This window comes from Gopherus flavomarginatus, chromosome 4, assembly GCF_025201925.1.
Source record: "Gopherus flavomarginatus isolate rGopFla2 chromosome 4, rGopFla2.mat.asm, whole genome shotgun sequence".
In the NCBI taxonomy this organism is placed as follows: domain Eukaryota; kingdom Metazoa; phylum Chordata; order Testudines; family Testudinidae; genus Gopherus; species Gopherus flavomarginatus.
Window position 1 is genome coordinate 206,173,776 of NC_066620.1, and position 26,305 is coordinate 206,200,080.

General features: G+C 45.8%; 1 protein-coding gene across 4 annotated transcripts in view; it reads right to left on the minus strand.

The window, feature by feature from the left end:
* PKHD1 (PKHD1 ciliary IPT domain containing fibrocystin/polyductin) overlaps positions 1-26,305 on the minus strand; it is a 382,755-nt gene that overhangs the window by 36,262 nt on the left and 320,188 nt on the right. For all 4 annotated transcript variants that reach the window (XM_050948683.1, XM_050948684.1, XM_050948682.1 and 1 more), the window contains one exon: positions 7,151-8,177. In XM_050948683.1, coding sequence (XP_050804640.1) covers positions 7,151-8,177 — 1,027 coding nt within the window. The remainder of the gene's footprint in view (positions 1-7,150; positions 8,178-26,305) is intronic.

Consider the following 26,305-nt stretch of genomic DNA (forward strand, 5'->3'; position numbering starts at 1 on the left):
CCAGAAGGACTGAGTACAAACAGGACAACTGGATCTCATCTGAATGACCCAAAGAGCCCCTCAATGACAACTCCAAAGGGTTTACTGTTCTGTAACAGCAACTCCTGACAGGCCTGACAAACTCCTTACACCTAGCATGTTGCTTTCATAGTGTTTATCCATAAAGAATGTCCTGTGAGGTATTCAGTACAAGCTGGGGGTTCAGCCAAACAAAGGATGTATGTCCACCTGTCTCCCTCAGCTCACATGTAAATTGTAAGCCAATACGATGGAAGCCCAATTTGCATTAGAAGGCAACATGAGGATGTGAAGTCAACTTGGAGCCAGTACCCCAGGGACTAAGCCACCAGGGATCATCTTGACTCTGGGGACAAACAATGATGGTGGGGAATACAAGGGGGAGGCAAAAAGAAACCACTTGATCCTGCACCTGAGGAAGGAATTGGGCTCTGTGATAAGCTAATTAGCCTGTTAAAGTTAAGTTTAGTCTCTAGAAACGGTACTGATTTTATTTTATATGCAACCTTCCTCGTTCTGTTATTCCTTATGTAACACACACACTTCCAGGGGGTGGTGTTCGGGGGGGGGAGAGAGAGAGAGAGAGAGGGAGAGAGAGAGATGGGGGCAGCCACTCTGAGCCTTAAGTAACAGCAATTTGGCATTTAGCTCATGCAGTATCAGCTCATGCACTAAGCTCCTGAGGCCCCAGGTTCAATCCTGCCTGCCGATGACCAAGGTCTGTCAACATTACACTTACTCACTATTTCTCAAATCTGAATCATCAATAAACTCATGACTGTTTTCACTCTAAATGTAACTCAGTGCTATGATGTTATACAAGAACCAATCCTCAGCTGAATCATCAGACAAACTGGTGTGTATACTCTCCCTTGGGGACAGCAAACCTGGTACTTCTGTGAGTAGCCAGTGGGAGCATGTTTCAAAAGGGGCTTGGGAACTGGAGGCAGGGGCGGCTCCAAGCACCAGCAAGCCAAGCGCATGCCTGGGGCGGCAAGCCACGGGGGGCGCTCTGCCGGTCACCGCCAGGGCGGCAGGCAGGTTGCCTTCAGCGCCATGCCTACAGACGATCTGCTGGTCCTGTGGCTTCAGCGGATCTCCTGCAGGCATGCCGCCGAATCCGAGGGACCGGGGACCTCCCACAGGCAAGCCGCCAAAGGCAGCCTGCCTGCCGTGCTTGGGGCGGCAAAATACCTAGAGCCACCCCTGACTGGAGGGCACCTATTGTTAACCTACAAAGCAAAGTGATATTGTTGGATGCAGCAGCTTGATGTTTCACTCCCCGCTAAGCAAAGAGCACTCCAGGCTGAGTCCCTTACCAGTCCTAGCCTCCTAAAATGGGTGGAGAGGAATGAGGGTTGGGCCATGTTCTTTCTGCAGACCACACTGGGCAGCAGAGTGGGGACATCACATGGGGGAGTGCACCCCCCCCTCACTTTCCAAGGGTGTGGCAGGAGCACCAGGAGTCAGGTACACTACCTCTAGGAGCCCTTTTTGGGGCAGTGCAACTCCACTCCCCCACTGACCACATGCAGTGGCTTCAATCCACAATCTAACCCTAAACATTTTCACTACCTTTTCCCTCCATACATTCACTTCTGTGAAAGGCACTAAAAGGACAGCGCTGGAGTCCAAAGTCTTCCACATATTCAGACTGAGCTCAGCACTGGCAGTCGCAGTACAAACATCCCCTACGCTGTGCCCCTGATCTGTGAAGACCAGCTGTAGCAGGGGGAGGTGTGGTGTGGTGGCCACTCTGTCCTGGGCTTTTCTGATGAAAATGCCAGCAAGGAAACCAGTGAACATGGTGGGGGCTGTGACATGGATGCTTGTCCAATAAACACTGGGTTGAGACCCTCTCCAATTCATTTCACACACAGCTCATGAGATGGTCACAGCTTTCAGTCATCACAGAACTGGGATGGATCTGAAAGGCTCCATATTTATTTCAGCTCCTTGAGCCATAATTTGAAAGTTTATTTTTTTAAACTATAACATTACTTCTATGGCTACTAGTCCATTTGCCACAGCAATGTGCTCTCTCTCTTTCTTTGTCTCTCTTTCATATTATAGGCATTGCCTATAGTTAAGACTGAATGTCACTTTCCATTATAAGACATTGTTTTCAATTCCTTATAACTTCACCAAACTAACTGTCTGGGCTGAAATTTCTCAGTCCAGGTTACAAAATTCTTATGAAAATTCTTACCGTCATTTAGTTGACATGCTCTGACATCTCTGAGCTTTGAATCAGGGACCTAAATTTGGCCAGGCAGTTGCTTTGATGTCAAGGGTTATGCCTTTTGCTGTCCTCGTGAAAATCTGACCAAGCTGAACCCAGTTATGAGCCTGATTCCATCTGTGCTGCGCTCAGGATTGCAGGCACTCAGCAGGAATTCCCCTGCAATTGCTCCTCTTGGCTAGTGTGGTTGCTGTGTGGCCAGGCACCAGAACAGGGAGTAAGGTTACTGTCTCTCCAGCACTGTCAAGGCTCCCACTGCTGGCACCCAGATAGTGTAGAGGAGAAGCAGAAAGCAGCCTGAATCAAATGCACAGAGGTGAGAAGCTGGGCCTTGGGGCTGGTAAGAGAGAAGACTGGGGCAAGGAGCAGGAGGGAGACTGGGATGAAGAAGCAAGGGGGAGGATTAGGAGACAGGAGGGGCTGGAATGAGAAACCAGGGCAAAGAGGACTGGGATGTGAAGCCAGGGGCAGGGGTGGGACTGGGATAGGAAGTTATGCGGAGGAGACTGGGGCTGGGAGTTGCATGAGGAGCTATGGCGATTAGGAAGGGAAACTGAGTTGTCAAACCAAGGTTGGGGGACTGCGATGAAGGGCTGAGGGGCGTGGGAGGAGCTGGCAGAGCCACAGGCAGAAGGGGTCAAGTTTGGGTGGAGCCACACATAGAAAGGTCTGTTAACCATGAACACACACTCCCCATAGAACTTAGAACAGAACCTCAATATTCCTCTACAGTCAGCAAATAACCGAGAAACCCACTGGAAAAATGTGCGTCTCATCTCCCACTAGCGGCTGGCCCTCATACGGGATGATCCTTCTACCACTGCTATCAGTAACGCCGCTAGCTCAAATGGTCCTAACCCTGCTAATGAACTATGTGGGAGTCCTGGTGGTTCCATATGATGGACTTTGCATTTTTTTTAAGCAGTCTACGAAATTACACACAGTAAGAATATAAAATATTAATTGGTTAACCGATAAGTATTAGTCTTACTGTTAATATATTGTAGCTAATGTTTAAAACAGATTGGCAATGGCTCTGATCCTGAGCCCCATTGTGTGGGGCTAGACAGCCACCCCCGACCTGGATCCCTGCCACACGGGGGCGGGCAGCAGACTCTGACCTCCACCATGCAACTCTCAACCTGGAATCCCACCGGGCAGACCCAGGAGGCAGACCCCTACCCCTGCCGGGCAGCAGCCCCAGACCCAAACCCCTGCCGTGTGGGTCTGGGTGGCAGTCCCACACCATGTGGGGCTGACTGGCAGACCCTGACCCTTGCCGCACAGTGCTAGCGGTAGACCCCGATCCCACAAAAGGGGTGGGCAACAGCCCCAAACCCAGACTCTGACCCCTGTCGTGTTAATGATTAAATGGTTAACCAATATAATTTTAATAGTTTAAACGGTTATTTTTTTAAACAATATTTACATCCCTAACATATAGTAATTTCAGTAAAAGAATGTTACAGTTACACACACAAGACATACCAGAATTAAACTTGCCTGTGCAACCTCAATCCAGCCATTAATTCACAATGTGCAGATGCATTATGACACACAGTCTTTAACTACAGGATGACATATTATTATTTCCACAGGACCCCTGTCTTGTTCAGTGCGAAGGATGGATGCTGCTCACTGAATGAGCAGCTATGCAATATTTTGCTTTATCCATTTTGTTCAATGTGTGGCCCCAGGCCTTATTTATTGTGCACTATGCAAACCCTGCTCTGAACACAGAACAATTTGTGTGTGTGCACATGCACGCTCATACACACACACTCTTTTGGTATATAAGTATATTATTAGTGTGCTTTCTCTGTCTTCCATGTAGCTATTAGCTATCATCTCCCTCTCTCCTTGGTGAATCAGGAAGCAACAGAATGAATTAACCTTAAAAAAGGTAAACAAATTGAAACCACATAAAGAAACAAGACAAATTATTTTTAAAAAAGACTTGGCCTAATGATAAACAGTTCTGCTGTTGTAACCCACACACCTTCGGGGTGTGGGGTTCAGTCCCATCTAGTGGCACTTAGAGAGAGAGATTAATGAGTCCGATACAGTCTTAGCTAAGAGCCAGTTGGCTTTTAGTTCATGCGGCAGAGGCTCATGCACTAAGCTCCAGAGATCCCCAGTTCGATGCCGATGACCGGGGTCTGTTGGCGTTACACTGTTATGCAGAGCTGTTGCTGCTAGGGTCCCCAAGGCTACTTTTAGCCACTTCCTTGTGGGATGTGAACAGGAAGTCCCAATCTCTGTTGCCCAAAGCTTTGCAAAGCAGGCAGAAATGTGGGTCTGGCATTCCACTGCTGTTGGCCATGTGTTGGTGTAGGCTATTAAGTCTGCCCTAGAGATCTCTGAATCTCATTTGTTTCTGCAGGACACAGGTGTGGAAGAAAACTTCCCCCCTTGTGTGGAAAAATACACACTCTCTCATTATCCCAACCCATTATCACTGCCTGTGCTGGTGTGTACTGTCTAGACTCTAATGAGGGACAGACAGAGGGGATATTACATGTCCCAACAGGAAATATCTGATTTAATTTTACAGGTTAGCCAGGGCCTTATTATATCACAAGTGTCAAAGCCACAAGTGATGCCATAAAGCCCAAGACTGATGGGGAGTAATAAATAACACTACAGAGGAGCCCAAGTAGTGAAGGACAAATACTTTCCTCAAGTTTGGTGGTGTTAGTTTATCCCACTGGTGACTGTGTCCCCCAGGTTGCCCTCTGTAGGATCAGGCCCTAAATTAGGGCCTGTCCCTGAAGACGCTTGTTATTGGGTCTTATTATTGAGTAGTTCCACTGATGTCAATGAGATTGCTTATGGGAGTTAATACTGCTCCCAGTAAAGAGTGGTTTTGCAGGAATGAGCTTTTAGACATAAACCTGAGAGGAAAATCTTACAGGCTTTAAAATAAAAGAAAATACTTTCTATATGTGCAGGGCCAGTGCAAGGATGTTTCGCGCCCTACGCGAAACTTCCACCTTGCGCACGGCCCCCCCCCCCCGCATCCCACCCCGAGGTGCACCCCCCATGGCAGCTCTCCCCCTCTGCCCTGAGGTGCACCCCCCATGGCAGCTCTCTCCCTCCACCCTGAGGCGCCCTCCCCATAGCAGCTACCCCTCTGAGCCCCCCCGCCCCAGCTCACCCCTGCTTTGTGCACGAGCACCCCAAGCACACCGTGGCTGCTTCACTTCTCCTGCCTCCCAGGCTTGAGGAGCCTAAGCTGATTGGTGCCGCAAGCCTGGGAGGCGGGAGAAGTGAAGCAGCCACGGCGTGCTCAGGGAGGAGGCAGGGCAGGGGTGAGCTGGGGCGGAGAGTTCCCCTGCGTGCCGCCTCCCCGCTTACTTGCTGCAGGCAGCCCTCCCCACGCTCCCCTGCCCCAGCTCCCTCCGCCAAAATGCTGGTGGCGACCGGGGCAGCTGAAGATCAAGCCACTGCAGTCGCTGTCGAAGAAAATGGCGCCCCCAAATCCCAGTGCCCTAGGCGACCGCCTGGGTCACCTAAATGGTTGCACCGGCCCTGTATATGTGTTCTGAGTCACCCTGTAGAATTTAGTGACTCATCCTACAGAATTTAATCGTGAATTAAATCCTTGATCTATAGGCTGGTTTTAAAAAAAAAAACAGTAACAAACACACACCTATAGAAAGGATCTCATTTTGTATAAAATTGTATAGGTTTTTAGAGTAATTTCTATATAATGATTCTTACTAGTTAAAGCCTTATTGCTTTCTACAGGTTCTATAGGGCTTACACAGTGAGGGATGACAATACAGAAACAGAATGGGGAGAGAATACGGGAGATACAGAAATGTAACATCACCGAATATGTTTTACACTTAAATACACATCCTCGGAGATCCTTTTTGTTTTCATTGCTGGTTGGTTATTTCAATGAAATATTATAATGGGCTTCCTGTGCTGCCCCAGGAGCACCCAGCCAAAGGAACAGTGATGCAAAGTTATTATTTTTTCTCTGCTCCACAGGGGGAATACTCTGTGTCAGACCTTTACAAGGCACAGATTACACCTTTCCCGCCCCAGGCTCAGCTTCACTGGCTAGTGTTTGGACAGGAGAATATCCAAGGTTCTGTTCAGCTCTGCCTACGTGTGTGTGTGGCGGGGCAGGGTGGGACTAGTGGGCCTGCTCTCCCTTCACACACAGACAGGTGGTGTGGGTGGCATACATATGGCAGTAACGGATGGCCTCTGTCTATCACAGCCCCAGCTAAAGACCCCTCAAGCTATACTAGCTCATGCATTTAGCTCTGGAGACCCCTGGTTCATTCCTCAGTATGCTGCCCAAGATGGCAGCCATCACGTTTACGTGTGGGTATCCTTCAGACTTGCATTATGTTGGCTCTATTCTTTCCATGCTGAGCAAACACAGCTAATTCGTCTTCTCCCAAAGCTATATTCTACTCATAGCAGTCACGATACGCACATGTGTCTGTGTTTGCATCATCGGGGTCTACATTTCTAAGTTTTTCAGGACAGGAGCCTGTCATTTTTTCATCTATAACACACTGTACCCATCTCCAGCACTGTGTTAATACATGAATACCATGCACAGGTTTAATAGATTTTAAGGCCAGAAGGGACCATTATGATCATCTAGTCTGATCTCCTGCAGAACGCAGGCCAGAGCATTTCACCTGGCAGCTCCTGCATCCAGCCCAACTGCTTCTGATTGGACTAGGGCATATTTTTAAGAAAGACATCAAGTATTGATTTAAGACCTCTGAGTGATGGAGAATTTAATACCTCTCATGGTAAGCTGTTCCAGTGATTAAACACTCTCATTTAAACTATCAACATTCTACAATAATAAATAATCATAAATGAGCTTTGAAGGATTCATACAAGTGACTTGCTTACCTGGCACTGCCCCCTAGTGGCGATGACAAAGCAGACTGTGTCACCATTAAAGTATCAATTGGTAACTCCAGAGCTCGCTGAAGATCCCCAGTCTGCTGAGCGTTGATAACAGTGCTGGCTAAGCTCTTCAACCTGTCGCTCGACAAGGAGGGAACAAACTTATTTCTGAAAAGGCCTGGTGGCTCTCCAATTTCAATGATCAGCACTCTCAATGGAGTAGCCGCATGAGATGACTGCAGAACCCAAACACTTGCTGCTCCTGTCCGGGTTTTCTCCCAGCCAGCCCTGCTACAAGAGGCTGTGCAAGATGTCATGGGAGGGCACTCACGCCTCCTCTTGCCAACATCATCTGAGATAACCTTTAACATGCTCTCACTCCCTGAAACACTGAGAACTATTCTGACATGGTCCCGTCCAATCTGCAAGAAATCAGCCAGGCGATGGACCACCCTTCTTTGACCCTCCTCTCCAATGGTCTCAGCAATGGTAAAAGCAGTGTGAAGGGAAAAGCTGGTGTATATTTCTATGGGGTCATCTCCATGAAGGAGGATGTAGAGAAGGTTGTTCTCAAAACTGAAGAAGTGGGTGCCTGCCATGGCATTAGTTAAGAAAGCACTGGACGAAGATGAGGCTAGTGGAACGTAATTCCCGTTCATGAAAACGTGAAGGCTACGGGGTTCATCATAGAAGATGGCTATGAGAAGTCTGGTAGAGTTTTGACCACTGATGAGGCGAAGTCTTAAGCTCGGAGGCGTTAGTCCAGCGAAGCAAACCTTAGTCAGCTTGTTGGATGGCAAGACCGAATAGAAAGCCCGTGGATGTTCTGAAGGACAGCAAGATACATGTGAAACTCCACTACTGAAAGCCTCCACAAAACTGCCAGTCACCGATACCACTGGAGGCAACCTCCTTCCGTCTGCTTCGGTGTCCAGGCTTTCTATGATCACAAGTGCATGGTCTGTGTCTTTGCAGAAGTAGCCTTGCATAGAGGGCTTGTAGATGCACTTTGTGTCTTCTCTGTAAATGCCTATTTAACAACAAATAAACAAAGGAATGGGGTGATCTGCCATTTCTACACATTGCGCTGTACCTACTTATTTGCATGGTACACTTTTCTGTGTGATGCTGGTACGTGTGATGATGCAAGGAGCTGTTTCTCTCAGATGTCCTGGTTCTAAACGTATAGCAAGGCAGCAAACCTTGCCATGAACTGGTATTCTTTGTGAAGCTCCTTTATATTTGACATGAATTACCACCTTGCTTTCTCCTCTCCCTTCCCCAGCAATCCTTTCAACTGAGCTGGATTGTGTCACAAATGTAGGCCATAGTAAGGGGCAGTACATTGCTGTACAATTCCAGGAGCATCCGAGGGAAGGAACTGTGGTTCCTGTTCCCCCTTTTGCTACAGGGAGGTAGTAATTTGGTGCTGCAGTAAATTATTACTCTCTTCCTCCCTGCTCTTGCAGGAGGTAGCTGTGCATATTGCCACGTGCTCTGGAGATGGGGTATGCAGTGACCCTTACTGAAGTACGCCTGGATCCAACACTATACCCTGCACTGGGCATAAAAGTGGGAGTCTGCTTCCTCTTGATACCCCTGTGTGAATGTGCAGTCTGAGCTACAATCTAGCCCACTGGGTTCAGCTTCCTGGCTTCTCAGCAACATTACAAAGTTGGGGGGAAATAAGATACCATTAAGAAAAAAAAGATTGTTAGAGGCCTAAAAGAAGAGGCTGAAAAGACAGGGGCAATTTAGCCTTAAATAAGATCTTCATTAAAGTATACAAAGAATGGGACAGTGAAACCAATAGAGTGCTCCTCTTCGCCTTCCACCACAGTATGAGAATGAGGCGACACCTGCTGCCAGGCCACACAGTCAAATGGAGAAAAGGAAATGGCACTTTGTGGTGCGAACAGTAGCACTCCGGGCTGCAGGATATCTTGAAGTGGGATTACCATATATCTTCCTGTAGAAGCCACCCTTGATTCGTTTAGTGGCTGCTTTAGGCCCTGATCCTGCAAACTCTTACATAAGTCAATGGGACATGACTCAGGTACAATTAGTCAGACGCAGGAGTGTTTTCCGGAGTGGGGCCTCGTGGTGCATGCCATAGAGGAAAATGATGAAATTACACAGACATCAGCCTTGATTGAATGTGGTCAGGAGACAAGGTGCAAGTGAGATTAGAATCAGGCCCTCTGCATGGGAGCAGCTATTTTTAGAATCCATTTACCATCTTCTTTTCCAGGTTCATCAGCACAGGCACTTTACCAATAATATGTAGGGGGAGGGCGAGAACAAACAATAGCTTCATTTAGACAGCAGAAATAGAAGAACTGCACAAAAAGATTTTTTTTTTTTTATCCCAGAGTGCAAGGAACATGCACTGTACAGCAGGCAACCCATAAATCCTGATGGATCTCATCATTCGCTCTCCTGGAAACAGCCGAGTCATCCCCCTCCTCCCTTGTGACATTTCACTTGTTTGCAGATAGGCCTTGCTTGTATTTTGTCATCCCCAGGACTTTCCCTTTGCTCTGCTTCTTTCCTTTGCGAGCTGGTTTGTGGCCTCTCAGCTGGCTCCCCCCAAACACCCTCCCTTCCTTTCTTCCAAATGGCCTTATCTGCCAGTCACAATTGCTGTGGCCTGCAATTTCGATCACTTTTAAATGAAACCCATGCTGGCCTTGGTAATCATAATGTAATTTACAATTTACCACAAAACACGTTTATTCAGTTAGCAGCACATTGGAGAAAGAGAACTCCATATGAACTCGCTGCTGACGGCCTAATCTGATTATTTCCTCATGAAAATCCAAGCAGGGGTGCTTGTAAAAGGGGGCTGAAAGGAGAAGGGAAAAGTGAGGCCTGGTCACAGCTGACTCTCATAATCAATGCGAATAGATAAGTGACACAGGGTGTTAAGGGCAGCAGCTAATCCGCCCTGGGGCTTTCCTCTAAAAAAGGCCAGAGTGGACAGGACTTCATAAACACTGAGTGACCACTGAATATTGAGCTGATGTGCTATTTACATTGGAGATGAACAATAACAGTGATAAATTCCAGAAGCCCTCCTTCTAAATGGCTGATATTAGATAAAGAGTGTGTGTGTGTGTGATTGTGAGAGAGAGAGAGAGAGAGAAAGAGACAGAAGTGTGTCTGTGTCATATAGAGAGAGAAGTCTGTGTGTGAGAGAGGGACAGTGGACATGTGTGTTTGTGCGCATGTGTGAAATACAGAGAAAGTGGGGTGTGTGCTTGCGTTGCCTGTTTACTTTACACTCAGGCAGCAGATTCTCCTTCTTCAGATTCGCAAAGCATCGAATCACGTTGCTTATTTTTATTTATTTTTTTAAACATTCAGGTTGCTTCCAGGGCTACTGACAAATATTAACTTTGTGTCAATATTTGTCCTTCCTGTCGTGAAATGAGGATTTTCCACCTCATTTCACATTTGAAAAGAAAAATATGCCGAGGGGGTCCTCTTTGCTTAAGGAAGAAAAAAAAACCAACATCTCGTATCTGTTATTTAGAAAAATGAATTCAGGAGAGAAGAGGTTGTTTTTTTTTTTCCCTTTTCTTTTTTTAAAAAGAGTATTTTTAAAATTGATGTTTTGACCTGAAGGCACTTTGATTCCTTTGCAGATCTCCTGTCCTTCCTCCATCTCTCAGTGCCAAAAAAATAAAATATGAAAAAAAATTCTATATTTCAAATGGAATGAATTACAACAACATGAATGATTTTTACCTTCGGGTGAACAACACCATTATCTACAAGAAGTTTTACCCATTTCATGATATAGTTCACAATTCATAGTACAAGGAAAATATAGGAGATTTTTGACCAAAACAGAAAAGGTGGCTTCAGGGTTTGTTTTTTCTATTCAAAATAAAATAAAACTCCTGCAAATTTATTTCCTTCTGACTAAATTTGCCCCTTATTATTTTCTAATTTAACTGCAATTATGGCTATGCAAATATAAAAAGGAGTGGGGGATGGGATAGATGCCACACTGCTTAGACATTGTGACTCACTAGCCTTGGGCAGCCCAGCACATATCTTTGCTGAAGAGGAAATATTTCTCAAAACTATCTGGCCCCCTTTTGACCTGCCTATGTCCAATTTTGAGACAAAAGGCCGAAAGTTAGGACCTTAAAAAGGTAACAGGACAGGGAAGTTAAATTAATTGGGGTTAATATTTTTTGTTGCATAGAAAAATCGTTGATAGTCTCCTTTTCTTCATTCTGAATTTTCACGGTAAGTAATTTACCAATGTAGGTACTGATCCTTCATTCTGATCCATACAGGCAGACTCTTATGCCTATCCAGAGTCCCACTGAAGCTAGTGGCCACGGATCTTGCAAATCCATACCCAGGCTGGTGACTTTACTCATGTTAGTAATCCCATTGGCTTCAATGGAGGCACAAATTAGGCCAAAGCTGAGCCCTTTTTGAAAATCTCACTGTGTGTGTGTGTCTGCGTGCGCACATGACCATGGGAGTCTGTGTGTGCATAAGTAGGTGTGATCATGTAAACTTGTGGCCTGGTCTACACTACGCATTTATACCGATTTTAGCAGCGTTAAACCGATTTAATGCTGCACCCGTCCACACAACGAGGCCCTTTATATCGATATAAAGGGCTCTTTAAACCGGTTTCCGTACTCCTCCCCAACGAGAGGAGTAGCGCTGAAATCATTATTGCCATGTCAGATTAGGGTTAGTGTGCCGCAAATCGACGGTATTGGCCTCCGGGCAGGATCCCACAGTGCACCATTGTGACCGCTCTGGACAGCAATCTGAACTCGGATGTACTGGCCAGGTAGATAGGAAAAGCTCCGCGAACTTTTGAATTTCATTTCCTGTTTGCCCAGCATGGAGCTCTGATCAGCACGGGTGGCAATGCAGTCCCAAATCCAAAAAGAGCTCCAGCATGGACCATAAGGGAGATACTGGATCTGATCGCTGTATGGGGAGGCAAATCTGTTCTATCAGGGCTCCGTTCCAGAAGACAAAATGCCAAAGCATTTGAAAAAAATCTCCAGACAGAGGCCACAGCAGGGACTCAGTATAGTGCTGCATGACAAGCATAACGGAAAGCCAAAGAATCAAATGGACGCTCATGGAGGGAGGGAGGGGATACGGAGGACTCCAGCTATCCCACAGTCCCTGCAGTCTCCAAAAAGCATTTGCATTATTGACTGAGCTCCAAATGCCTTTAAGGTCAAACACATTGTCCGGGGTGGTTCATGGTATAGCTCGTCAATTTATGCCCCCCCCACCCCCCGTGAAAGAAAAGAGAAAAAAATCGTTTCTTGACTTTTTTGTATGTCACCCTATGTCTACTGCATGCTGCTGGTAGATGCGATGCTGCAGCACTGAACAGCAGCACCCTCTCCCCTCCCCTCCCCAGTGGCAGATGGTACAATATGACTGCTATCCATCGTCATCATCAGCCCGTGAGTGCTCCTGGCTGGCCTCAGGTGGAGTCGGACAGGGGCGCCTGGGTAAAAATAGGAATGACTCCTGGTCATTCCCAGTAAATGGTACAGAACAGCTGGTAACTGTCCTCATCATAGCAATTGGGGGCTGAGCTCCATCAGCCCCCTCCTTTCATGTCTAAAGAAAAGATTCTGTACTGCCTGGACTATCATAGCAGCAGGATGCTGGGCTCCTCTCCCTCGCACTGTTAAATGTCCTGCCTGGACTGTCATAGCAGCTGGAGGCTGCCTCCCCCTCATTTTATCTCACTAACAAGTCAGTGTTTCTTATTCCTACATTCTTTATTACTTCATCACGCAAATGAGGGGACACTGCAACGGTAGCCCAGGAGGGTTGGGGGAGCAGGGAAGCAACGGGTGGGGTTGTTGCAGGGACACCCTCTAGAATGGCATGCAGCTCATCATTTCTGCAGGCTCTGACACGGAGCGGCTGTGCTCTCTAGTACACTGGTTCTCTAGCACACTTGCCCCATATTCTAGGTAGGACTGACTCTATTTTCAGATACAATATAAAGGAGGGAATGACCCGGGGGGTCATTCCCATATTTGTCTTTGCGCTCCTGGCCGACCTCAGCCAGGAGCACCCATGACAGCGGCAGATGGTACAGAATGACTGATAACCATCATCTTATTAAGCAGCAAAGAATCCTATGGCACCTTATAGACTAACAGATATTTTGGAGCATGAGCTTTCGTGGGTAAATACCCACTTCGTCAGATGCATGTCGCTCATGCTCCAAAATGTCTGTTAGTCTATAAGATGACACATGATTCTTTGCTGCTTTTACAGACCCAGACTAACATGGCTACCCCTCTGATACTCGTCATCTTATTGCCAATTTACAATGGCATGGCAGACGGTACAGAACAGCTGATAACCGTCTCTGCTACCTTGCAAAGGCAAATGAATGCTGCTGTGTAGCGCTGCAGTACCGCCTCTGTCAGTGGCATCCAGTACACATACAGTGACAAAAGGCAAAACGGGCTCCATGGTTGCCACGCTATGGCATCTGCCAGACCAATCCAGGGAAAAAGGGCGCGAAATGATTGTCTGCCATTGCTTTCACGGAGGAAGGAATGAGTGACGACATTTACCCAGAATCACCCGCGACACTGTTTTTGCACCATCATGCACTGGGATCTCAACCCAGAATTCCAATGGGTGGGGGAGACTGCGGGAACTATGGGATAGCTACGGGATAGCTACTCACAGTGCAACGCTCTGGAAATCGACGCTAGGCTCGGTACATGGATGCACACCACCGAATTTATGTGCTTAGTGTAGCCGTGTGCACTCGACTTTATACAATCTGTTTTACAAAAACAGTTTATGTAAAATCGGAATAATCCCATAGTGTAGACGTACCCTGTGTGTGCCTGTATTTGAATATACTAGAATGCCTAAATGATTGTGCAAGTTTATGTTATTAATGCATAATTGAGCATGAGTGAATGCATGTAATACACAGTCTTGCAACTACACACATACGCACACACACAATTATGTATTAACACAAGTACAAGTATTTATATACTATCTATGATATTTATGTGACTCCCAGCACCACAGTATCTGATCACCTCACAAGCTTTAATTGATTTATCCTCACAACACCCCTGTGAGGTCAGAAAGTTCTGTTTATTCCCATTTCACAGAGATTAACTTGCCCAAGGTCATACAGAAAGTCTGTGGCAGAGTAGGGAGGCGACTCTTGGTTTCCCAACACCTAGCCTAATGCCCTTACCATTGGACTACCCTTCCTCTCTAGTGAATTAATGAATACAAATAGCATAATTACTCTGGTCTGTTAATACTATACATTTTGTTTTTAAATGGGTGCATGCAATGATTTAGGCACACACATGATTATTTATATTTAGCCTTATTATTTGCATTGTTTATATTATGTTTGACAGTAACACCTAGAGTCCTTGAACCCATTGTGCTGGGCACATTAAGGATAACAATAAATGTGACCAATAAACTGGCAACAAATTATAAAAACTTTCCTAGTTCCCAGTAACCCATCCTGATAAATAAATTGCTCCCCATTTTGACCTAATCACACTCCGCCTAACTCACACTGACCCAGAAAGCCTGGGAGAAGTGCGAGTGTGGACGTTCAACAAACTTCAGAAGATGGGGCTTACAAAACGACGACAACTAAATATTGCAAGAACACTGCGGCTGTTCCTTCATGCCACAGGGCTCTTCCCTCATGCTATACACTGAAATAGCACAGCAGAGTCTGCATTTCACCTCCATGGCCAGCCCATGGGCTTGAAGAGTAGATTGCAAGCTCTTTGGGGCAGGGACTATCTTTTTGTTCTATGTGCGTACAGCACCTAGCACAGCTGGGTCCTGGTCCAGGACTGGACTTCCTAGATGTGCCTGTAATACAAACAATAAGAAGTTTTCCATTCCCCCATTCCTGCTTGTTTTGCCACATAAATCTTAAATAGTTGGGCATTCTGTGGGGAGGGAGGGAAATTTCACCTGCAGAAAAGATGCTTAAGAGGGAAAAATTCAAACAGAACCATCTTGCTGCCTCAGCTATCCTACTTCTGAAAAACAACCCTACCGTGAAAAGAACAGCGCGTTGCTCTTGTCTCTACGAACACCTTTTCCCATTTGATCTCCCCTCAAGTTATTCCTTCTTTCTCTTTAGCTGTATTTAAAGCCCAGAAGGATTCTTTCCCATCCTCCTCACCAATAACCTTGTCTACTGAGCATTAGACAAACGGATACCTGTGGCTTAATTTAAAGGCAAGGGGCAGCAAACAGCATTCTTTATAAATGCAATTCCAATCTCCAGCTCTTTCGCCAAGGAATGATAAACCCATCGCCTCTGCTGGAAAGCAGAGCGGTAATTTCATCAGATGCCAGACCTCAAAATGAATGCGGTTGTGCCATGCTCTGCTCTGAGCAGTGGATATAATGAGATTTGAATGGGAAGTCCCGGACACAATAAATCTGTGCCATATGTGACCATTTCCTGTGTCAGTTCCTTTCTCACAAGGAGTGGAGGCTTCCCCCCCTTTGCTTTCCCTTTCATGACCCCACACCAGGACTCTGAAATCTTTCATGGCTGCTTATGGGCCTCAGGCCTTTCCACAGCAGTTGCATAAATAAATGAATTTGACAGAAAACATCATAACAGTTAGTAGTAATGTGTGCTCACCACAAGTGCCTGTACTGCTCACTGGAGAAATGAGAGGGGAAAAGGCTTGTTTTGTTACCACAAACAAAACTATGTTATCTGACAAGTGGTGAAAGTATTAGTCAAATAAACTTGAACTCTGTTAAGACTATTGTTGCCAGCTTTTATTATGAACTGAAAGGTTCTCAGCTTCTCTCTCCCTGCTTGGCCTGCAGTTCTTGCAAAGATAAATTGTCCTTTTCGTTTGCAAAAATAAAGTTTGGAAATAAAATGATCACTCCAAACTAAAATTGGGGGATCATTCCACTGGATTATTATTACTGTTTTCTAATTAGAAGAGTTTCTTGATCATGGGAGCTAACTCCAGTGAAGAGTGAATTTCCCAGAAAAGGGCTTTAATATCATGATTTTCCATCAAAGCTGAAGTACAAGCAAAACCGTTAATAAGAGCTCCTGCAATCTTTGGAGATGTTCTGGTTAGAACTGGCTGGAAAAGACAAATTTTTTTTGTAAAATATTTTGAAAATAAATGTTATTTTTTCATAAAATTCCCACAACCTCTTTTGGATGTGTCAAAAACCAAAAATTTTTCAGTAACCAAATATTGGTTAATTTACCGTTTTCCGCTCGGAAACAGGAATTTTTTGCCCCAAACAAGAAATTTTTAATTAAAATAAAATATTGAGGCAAAAAGATTGCATCTAGCTCTAGTTCACATCCATAACTGAACTTCCGTTTACAGATCTGAGTTTGTTGGCTTATAATTATTTATTATGGACTCAATTTTCAAAAGTGACTATTAATTCTGGATGTCTCCATTTTTGGGTACTCACTTTAGATATTTTAAAGAGCCTAGTTTTCAGGAAATGCTGAACCCTAACCATTGAAAAACAGGCCTTTCCCATCCATCTTAGAACTCCTTGGTTCTATTCAGGACCAGAAGTGGATGTGCAGAAAATGATGTGAGAGAAGCCTTTGGCATAGAATTTTCAGCCGCCCATCCACTCCCTCCAGATCCTCAACTGGTGTAAACTGGCATAGCTCCACTGACTTCAATGAAATCATGACGTTTTATACCAACTGAGAATCTGCCCCATCTCTCTAATCCCTTCCCTTCCAAAACAAACACACTTTTTTTTCTGGTCTTTGGCTGTACCAAAGAGAACGTCATCATGAAAGAAGGTTCAAAACCAAAGCTGAGTGAAGGTGAAAAAGGGAGCAAGAGGGGAACAGTCGGGTGCGATCTTTCTAGTGTGTCCATGCTTGTGTCACCCCGAGCAGAGACCTTTTTGTTCCATCTGACCTCTCAAGAGTGCAACAATAAAAGCTCATGCATAGGGGGGAGGGATAGCTCAGGGGTTTGAGCATTGGCCTACTAAACCCAGGGTTGTGAGTTCAATCCTTGAGGGGGCCATTAAGGGAACTGGGGTAAAAATCTGGGGATTGGTCCTGCTTGGAGCAGGGGGTTGGACTAGATGACCTCCTGAGGTCCCTTCCAACCCTAATAGTCTATGATTCTATGATAGCTGGCCCTGTTCACACAGTTTGCTGGGCCACCAGATACTCATTGATGAGGGTGATCCCCAGGCAGCACAGAGACATTTCGCTGCTGGGATGCAGAAGGCAGGGTTTGAAAGCAAGCTGGGACTGCTGTGCTGCATGCAGCCCTTGTGCTGGAGTTCTGTTCCTCACTGCTCCAGATTCCTGTTCCCTGGTTAAAGGTGTCAACTCTGCAGGTCCTCCAGGGCTGGAGCACCCACAGACAAAAAATGGTGGTGCCAAGCACCCACCGGCAGCCTCCCATCAGCACCTCTCACTTCCTCCCAGCACCTCCCACAGCTGTTCCGTGGTGTGCCGGAGACACTGGGGGGGGAGAGGGAGGAGCAAGGGCAGGTGTGCTTGGGGGAAGGAGTGGAATGGGGTGGAAAGAGGCAGGGCAGGGGTGGAATAGGGGCAGGAAGAGGCGGGGTGTGCATAGTGACTTAGGGGAAGGGGTGGAGTGGGGCAGGGCCTAGGGCAGAGCTAGTGGGGAGCATCGTCGGGCACATTAGAAAGTCAGCACCTATTCCCTCGTGCCCTGGTATGAAGGATGCTAGGGGCTTCAGAGTGAAGCAGGAGAAGGTATTTACATCTAAATCTTAACAGGGCCCTGCCCTACTGGTAACAGAAGTCACCAACATTGGCAACCTCAAGTGTCTAAAAATTGTGAGTCCACGCCCCCAATCATAAGATTGTCTTAACTATAATGAGATTTAACAACAAAATAAAATAAATAAGTGCTCCTTCTGATTTTTGACCCTTGAGGTTACACTCAGGTAACATTTTCAAGCTTTTCTCTGCAATCAGAAGGCACGATGAAAGCTGAGATTCTCCAGTGGCATGTCTCCAGGAACTGGGGTTCTATGAAACACACCAAAAATTGTGAGACCTGGCCACTTTGAATGAACGTCTCAGACACTCTCTCACCAGCAGCCTTGTCCCACTTCCTTTTCCCTTGCATGGTGGAGTTATACAGAGCACTGTGACTTTAAAGGTACAGTCCCACCAATTAAGGACCCAGTTGTGCAACTCTTACTTGTGTTGAGTAGCACTCACTCACATGAGTAGTTCCAATGAAGTCGCTGGGATGATTCCCATAAGCGCTACTCCATGTGAATATGGAGCGCAGAATCGGGATCTAAGGGGGTTTCGATCATTACAAGTGCAAGCAGCATAAAATGACATCTTGACCTTGCTAGTGATCTTTAGAGCAAAGGGAAGTAGGGATCTTAACTCTCATAACTAGAGGTGGGTCCAGGTTCCGAACACTCCTTGGATTACAGAGAGGAGTTGGAACCTGAGCCTGGATCAGATTCACATACAAAGGACACCGTATAAGAACCTGGTAGGTAGATAGCTAAATCTGTAGAACTGTAGAGGTACATGATGCTAGTGGCATTGGAGGAAGCAGGGGCGCTGGAACAATTTGTATAGTGGGGGTGCTGAAAGCCATTCAACGAAACTGTAAACCCTGTGATGTAAGCCACCTCAAGCCAAGCGGGGCAGTCTTACCGCCAGCACCTCTAATTCCAGCATCTATGGGAAGTAGTGGCCTTGGGAAACTCCTGATATAATTTAATAACTTTCTTTGTATGGTAGGGAAAGTCAGTGAGAAAGAAGCAAAGAACATATTCAACAGGGAAATAAAGAGATCCCTACTCCTGCAGTCTAGCCGGGTGTCTAACACCTTGTCTGAATTCTCCAGTCCAAATAATTTTAGCCAAAGCTGGGTCTCAACCAAGCCCCTGGATCTGAAGACCTTCAGTTTTTGGAAAAGTTCAGCCCTGGAACCAGACTTGGCCACTGGCCACTACTGCTGCAATGGGCTGAACCAAAATCCTAGATCCAAACTCTGCTTCCATTGACAAATTTTGAGACAGAGACCGAACCAAACTAGGCAGCTCTTTATATCCCTGCAAAACTAACCACATTTGCATGACCGTATCCATAGCAATATTTCTTATGATTCTTATGTACTGATTGACATGTGCTGGCCATCACTTCCCGCAGCCCCCATTGGCCTGGAACAGTGGGATCGGCGATCGGCCAAACTTGCAGATGCTGCAGGTAAACAAACCGTCCTGTCCCACCAGTTAATTTCCCTGATGGGCTGCATGCCAAAGGCTGCCAATCCCTGATCTAACCTTTAGAAACTTTGCATGCACTAGAGAGAAAAAAACTCTGGATGTGAGCAGCAGCTCCTGGAAAACCCAAGGGTCTGTTTAACGTTCAGCATACATTTTCCTAAAATATCAGCATATACAAAATTCACAACACATCCACTTTTTAGGTCCTGCTAGATATATCAGGACCAAAATTCAGTCCTGGTGTAAGCCCAGTGAAGTCTTCGAAGGCTGAACTTGTTCAAACCAGGCCATAATCCAGCAAACTCTTAGGCACATAACTTGATGCACATGAATGCCTATTTGCAGGATCGGGGCCTAAATAACTTCAAGCACCACTACTGCACATAGCGGATATAATACTTTGCTCAGATTATGGGATTAAGCTAGGGCTTGATCCTTCTCCTGTTGAAGTCAGCTGAATGACTCCAATGGAGAAGGATTGACCTTACCGTTGTTTGAGGATCTCCAAGCACCATAATAAGATGTCACTTTACATCTTCAAAGCACAATGCATATGTTAATTAGTTAAGACTCATACTCTACTTAGACACATAGGACATAGGACTAAAAGAGGTCTCCTGGGTCATCATATCCAGTCCCCAGTTATTGCAGGCTTATAATCAAAGTATATGACAACATATATCTGGATTATGGTACCCAATTAATCTGAAGGGCAGAAAGGTTAGTTACACAGAAGGTTTGCAGAAGAGCAGGGGAAATAACTAAAGAATCTTGACACCCTTGCTCTAACTATTAGTTTGCACTCCCTTTTAATTTTATTCTAGGCTTACTAGTGGGAAGCTTGACATTTCAGACAACCCATGAAGTTATTTTGGCTAGAGAGAATATATTGAAAACATGTTGTGCCTAATGTTGTCTTTCTGCAATTGAGAAGTAATTAGGAAAGACGTGAAATAAATAGAGAAGCAAGAGGCAAAATGAAATATGAAGTGGCGAGAAGTAGCTCATTCTCTAATGTATTTTTTCCAGTTTATTATTGTAAAAGTCCAGAGCAAAGGAATAGCTTTGAAGAGTCCTTTGTTAATGGTGAGGCTGGCTTTTCATTTTTCTTAACTTTTTATTTATTAACTGTGTTGCATAAGGCACCTCCCTGACTGATGGAGAAGTTTGGGTTACATGGGTTTGTTTAGTCTGAAAACACCCCAGCCTGCAATGGGAAAGTAGAATAACCACCCACCGTATGGGGGTTGGAGGCTTTCAAAAACAAGATCCAGTTGTCCTCACATTTCCCCTGTGATATCTTTGGATGAGTTTTTACTGAGCATTGAGATTCCCTCCGAGACCTTTTCCACTTGGCCTATCTAGAACACCTTGTCCAGTTCTGAGAGAACACTTCATCCAGTTCTCTGGGATCCAAAACACTCAGTTCCACCCTGGTGTAGGAAAGGGTCTAGGGCAGGGGTCTCAAACACGCAGCCCACGGGGCTCCCCACCTCCCTGCAGGATTGCCCCCTGTGGCGTTGCGAGCCCAGCGCTGCTGGTAGCATGCCCCTTTGGTCCGGGGAGGGAGAGGGAAGGAGGCAGAGGGCTTCTGCATTGCCTCCTTCCAGGCACCGCCCCCGCAGCTCCCATTGGCCAGGAACACAGAACCGCAGCCAATGGGAGCTTCGTGGGAGGTACCTAGAGGAGCAGCAAGAGCAGCGCATGCACAGAACCATGGCCCCCCCCAGGGGCTGCAGGGACATGGTTCCAGCTGCTTCCTGGAACCGAGCAGTGCAGGGCTGAAGGCGAGAGTGGGCAGGCAGGCAGGGAGCCTGCCCTGGCCTCGGTGCACTCCGCTGCCATCCTGGAGCTGCTCTAGGTAAGCAGTGCCAGGCTGGAGCCTGCACCCCAACTCCCTGCCCTGAGTCCCCTGCCACATCTACACCCCTTCTGCACCCCAACCCCTGCCCTGAGCCCCCTGCCACATCCCACACCACTCCTGCACTCCAACCCCTGCCCGGAGCCCCCTGTCACATCTACACCCCTTCTGCACCCCAACCCCTGCCCGGAGCCCCCTGCCACATCTACACCCCTTCTGCACCCCAACCCCTGCCCTGAGCCCCCTGCCACATCCCACACCACTCCTGCACCCCAACCCCTGCCCTGAGCCCCCTGTCACATCCCACACCACTCCTGCACCCCAGTCCCTGCTCTGAGCCCCCTGCCACATCCCACACCCCTCCTGCACCCCAACCCCTGCCCTGAGCCCCCTCTACATCCAACATCCCTCCTGCACCTCAACCCCTGCCCTGAGCTCCCTGCCACATCCCACACCCCAACCCCCTGCCCTGAGTCACCTGCCGCACCCCTCACCCTCTTCATCCCACCCACCAACGCCCTGCCCTGAGCTCCCTGCCACACCCTGCACACCAACTGCACCCCCTGGGTGCAGCGTTGGGGTGGGGACTTCAGGAAAAGGGTTGGATTGGGGCAGGGAAGGGGTGGAAAGAGGTGGGGCATGGGCGGAGCCTAATGAAAGGGGTGGAGTGGGGGCGTGACCAGAGGCAGCAAGAGGAGGTGTCAGTGATGCGGCCCTAGGTTCAATGCAGTAGTCCTCATGTGGCCCTCGTGGTCATTTGAGTTTGAGACCCCTGGTCCAGGGCGTACCACACACCAGAAGTTACACAGACAACCTCTTCCTTTATACACATTTACACATCACATTGCATTTCCTATACATTAAATCACACATTTCTGAATGGCTTGGTCACTCTGCAGGAACCAATCCCTGCACAGCATGGTCTGCCCACGTGGAACCTGATCTTTACATTCTAAGTTTATCTTGTCTGTAGTCCTTGGCATCAGGGTGCTGCTGCTTATCTTAGCTAGCACAGACCCCCTGACTCCAGCGTACTGTTTGTCAAGCCCCTGTTTACAACTTAACCTTCCATTCATCTCCTCCCTCTGAGAAAACTGGGCCAATTAATGCCAACTTTGGTGGGGTTTTTGTGATACGGACACCAGAATAAAACCATTTAGTATGTTATAAGGAATGGCCAGCATAGATTTGTCAAGAACAAGTCTTGCCAAACCAACCTAATTTCCCTCTTTGACGGGGTTACTGGCCTACCAAATGGGGGGAAGCAATAGACTGATATATCTTGATTTCTAGTAAGGCTTCTGACACAGTCCCACCTGACATTCCCATAGACAAACTAGAGAAATGTAATCAAAATGAAATATCTATAAGATGGAGGAACAACAGGTTGAAAGACTATAGTTATCAATAATTCACTGTTAGATTGGAAAGGCAGCTGTAAAGTAGGGTCCCACAGAGATAAGGCCTTGATCCAGTACTGTTCAATATTTTCTTTAATGACCTAGAGAGTGGAGTAAATATGCTTATAAAATGTGCAGAGGACTCCAAGCTGGGAAGGGTTGCAAGCACTCTGGAGCTTAGAGTTCAAAACAATCCTCACAAATTGGAGAAATGATCTAAAATCAACAGAATGAAAGTCAGTAAAGACCAGGGCAAAGTACTTCTTTTAGGAAGGAAAAAAAAACAAATGTACAACTACAAAATGAGGTATAACTAGCTAGGCAGTAGTAATGCTGAAAAGGAACTGGGGATTATAATTGATCATAAACTGAATATGAGTCAACGGTGTGATGCAGTTGTGAAAAAAGACTAATATTATTCTTGAATGTTGCATGGAGGATGCAGGAGGTAATTATCCTGCTCTACTTGGCCCTGTAGAGGCCTCAGATGGAGTCCTGTGTCCAATTCTGGGTACCACACTTTAGAGACAGTCCAGAGGAAAGCAACAAATGCTAGAAGGTTTAAGAAAACCTCACCTGTGAGGAAATGTTACAAGAACTGGGCATGTTTAGTCTTTTGGAAAGACTGATAAGTTTTCAAATGTGTTAAGGGTTGTTATAAAAAGGGCAGGGACTAACTGTTTTCTGTGTCCACTGAAAGTCTGACAACAAATAATGGTCTTCCTGTGCAGCAAAGGAGATTTAGGTGAAATATTAGGAAAAACTTTCTAACTATAAGGGTAGTTGGGCTCTGGAATAGGCTTCCAAGGGAATCCTCATCACTGGAGGATTTTAAGAACAGGTTGGACTTGATGACTTCTTGAGGTCCCGTCTAGACCTACATTTCTATGATTCTATGTATCATGTGTATTCCAATAGTATCTGGGGGCACCATTTTGGTAGGCACTGTCCAGACCCCTAGTGGAAGGTGATCTGTACCAATAGTATCTAGATATGCTAAAATTTTGCATTATCCCATCCTCATATCTTTGTGGGTTCCAGTTCTATCAAGTCTCGACCTTAGAGAAAATTCTGGGTATTGCATTTGCTAGTGGATCCCATGGGAAGAGCTTTCAGGCTTCAACCAAACCCTCTTCCCAAGAGGGAGTGGGTATCAGCTCAACCATATGTTTTCAGGTGTTCGAAAAGAACTTGCATTCACTCACATTTTATTTTTCCCCAAGGCTGGAGGAGAGTTAATGCTTCTGGCAGAGCTGCATCCTGTACCCGCAATACCCCAGCAGAAGGCTGTGACATGGAAAGGAGCCCAGTTCTCCCAGAAGACATCGGGAGTGGAGGAACATGTGGGAATCTTTCCATTTCTCTCACTCAGTATGACCTGAATGGAACAAGCACTCAGACACAAAGGCCTCAGAAGTAAGTATGTGAATTTAATAAAGCTCTCTGGAAGGGGAAGGAGGTGGAGAAAGAAAGATCACAGAGATAAGAGAGACAGAGATGGGAAGAGAGGAAAAGAAAGACAACTACGGAGGATCTGAATGCTGCATCCTCCCAGGGTCAACTGGGCACAACTGGTATGTTTATTTAAAAGGCAGGAGAGCGAATTCTTAGAGAAGGAATAGAATTTGAGGAAAAGAACATCGCTTTTAGTAGATATGCACTAGCGCAAGGCTTGGGATGTAACAATGCCACTGAAAGGAAAAGGGAAATAAAACATATAGTTAATTAAATGGAACAAAATAAAAATATAAAGCAGCTTGATTCCATTCTCCTTTCTACCAGTGAGAGTTGGAAGCCAATCTCTCGTACTTATACCCAATGTAAAACCAGTGTGAGAACTGAATCAGACCCAAGTTTTTAAAACAAATCCCTCTCTGTGTAACTATTAACTCCACAGAGGATGGAGCTAGGCTGTAGAGGATGGAGCTGGGCTGTTGACAGTGGTGGCAGATGACAGAACAAGGAGCAATGGTCTCAAGTTGCAGTGGGGGAAGTCTCGGTTGGATATTAGGAAACACTCTTTCACTAGGTGGGTGGTGAAGCACTGGAATGAGTTACCTGCGGAGGTGGTGGAATTGCCTTCCTCAGAGGTTTTTAAGGTGAGGCTTGATAAAGCCCTGGCTGGGATGATTTAGTTGGTGTTGGCCCTGCTTTGAGCAGGGGGTTGGACTAGATGACCTCCTGAGGTCTCTTCCAACCCTAATATTCTGTGATTCTATGATTATTAAACTGAAGGATTTTTACATTTCCAGTAGTCTTCAGCATTTCTGCAGCTTCTTTACCATTTTCACTTGGACAATAAATTAGGCTAGGGGCTTGATGTTTTTCCCCATTGAAGTCAATTAAAGGAGAGGATTGGGCGTATCTGACAAGATTTCCAGTCCGATCTTTATTTATTGCAGTCCTGCTGATTAAAATGCTGATGAAGTTGTTCTGAGTTTTCCTTTACACTTTATACTAAACATATTGATGTATTTTGCACAATGTGTAATTGCTGCTATTAAACGTGTGCCTAGAGCCTATGGGGAGCTGAAATTGAAATAAATAAGCAAAGAAAAATAATGAACTAGAAAATCTCTAGTGGCGTGGTAGATGGAGTATACAGCATTTTCACTAGCTAGAAGTTGGATGCAGTATTGCTATGATTGGTGATAATAGAGGAATTCATAGATTTTAAGGACAGAAAAGGGGCCATTATAATCATTTGTCTGACCTTGTGCATAGCACAGGTCAGAGAACCTCACCAGATAGACAGACGCACAATACAGACACACACATATGGGACCATATGTTCAGCTGGTGTAAATTAGCATAGCCCTTTTGACTTCAGTGGAGAAATATCTCTTTATATCAGCTGAGGATATATACCAAAGAGTATATATACACAGGTTTCAGAGGGGTAGCCGTGTTGGTCTGTATCAGCAAAAACAACGAGGCATCCTTGTGGCACCTTAGAGACTAACACATTTATTTGGGCATAAGCTTTTGTGGGCTAAAATCCACTTCATCAGATGCATAGAGTGAAAAATACAATATGCAGTATATATATTACAGCACATGAAAATAATATAATATGTAACATTATATATATAAAATATGTAAAATATATATACTGCTTACTCCATGCATCTGATGAAGTGGGTTTTAGCCCACAAAAGCTTATGGCCAAATAAATGTGTTAGTCTCTAAGGTGCCACAAGGACTTCTCACTGTTTTTATATATACACAAACTTTCTCTAACACACACACACAGACACAGACACAGACACAGACACAGACACAGACACACACACACACACACACACACACACACCCTATACATTTAATTTAGGCAGACTAACCACAGAATACATTTCAGTAACACCAATTAGATGTGCACTAATTTCTTCCCTGTGAAATAACAGTGAGTAATTAATCAGAATTTTGATCACAACTCAGTTGGTAGTTCAAATTGCATTTGCCATTTCCCCAGCAAATATGGAATCATTATCTTTTGCATGATTCTTTCTCCTTAATCATCCAGGGTGCTAGAAGCAAAACATTTCCAGGAACCAGATATTGTCTTTATCAACCAGCAACCTTAATACCTTTGGACTGGGGGTTAGT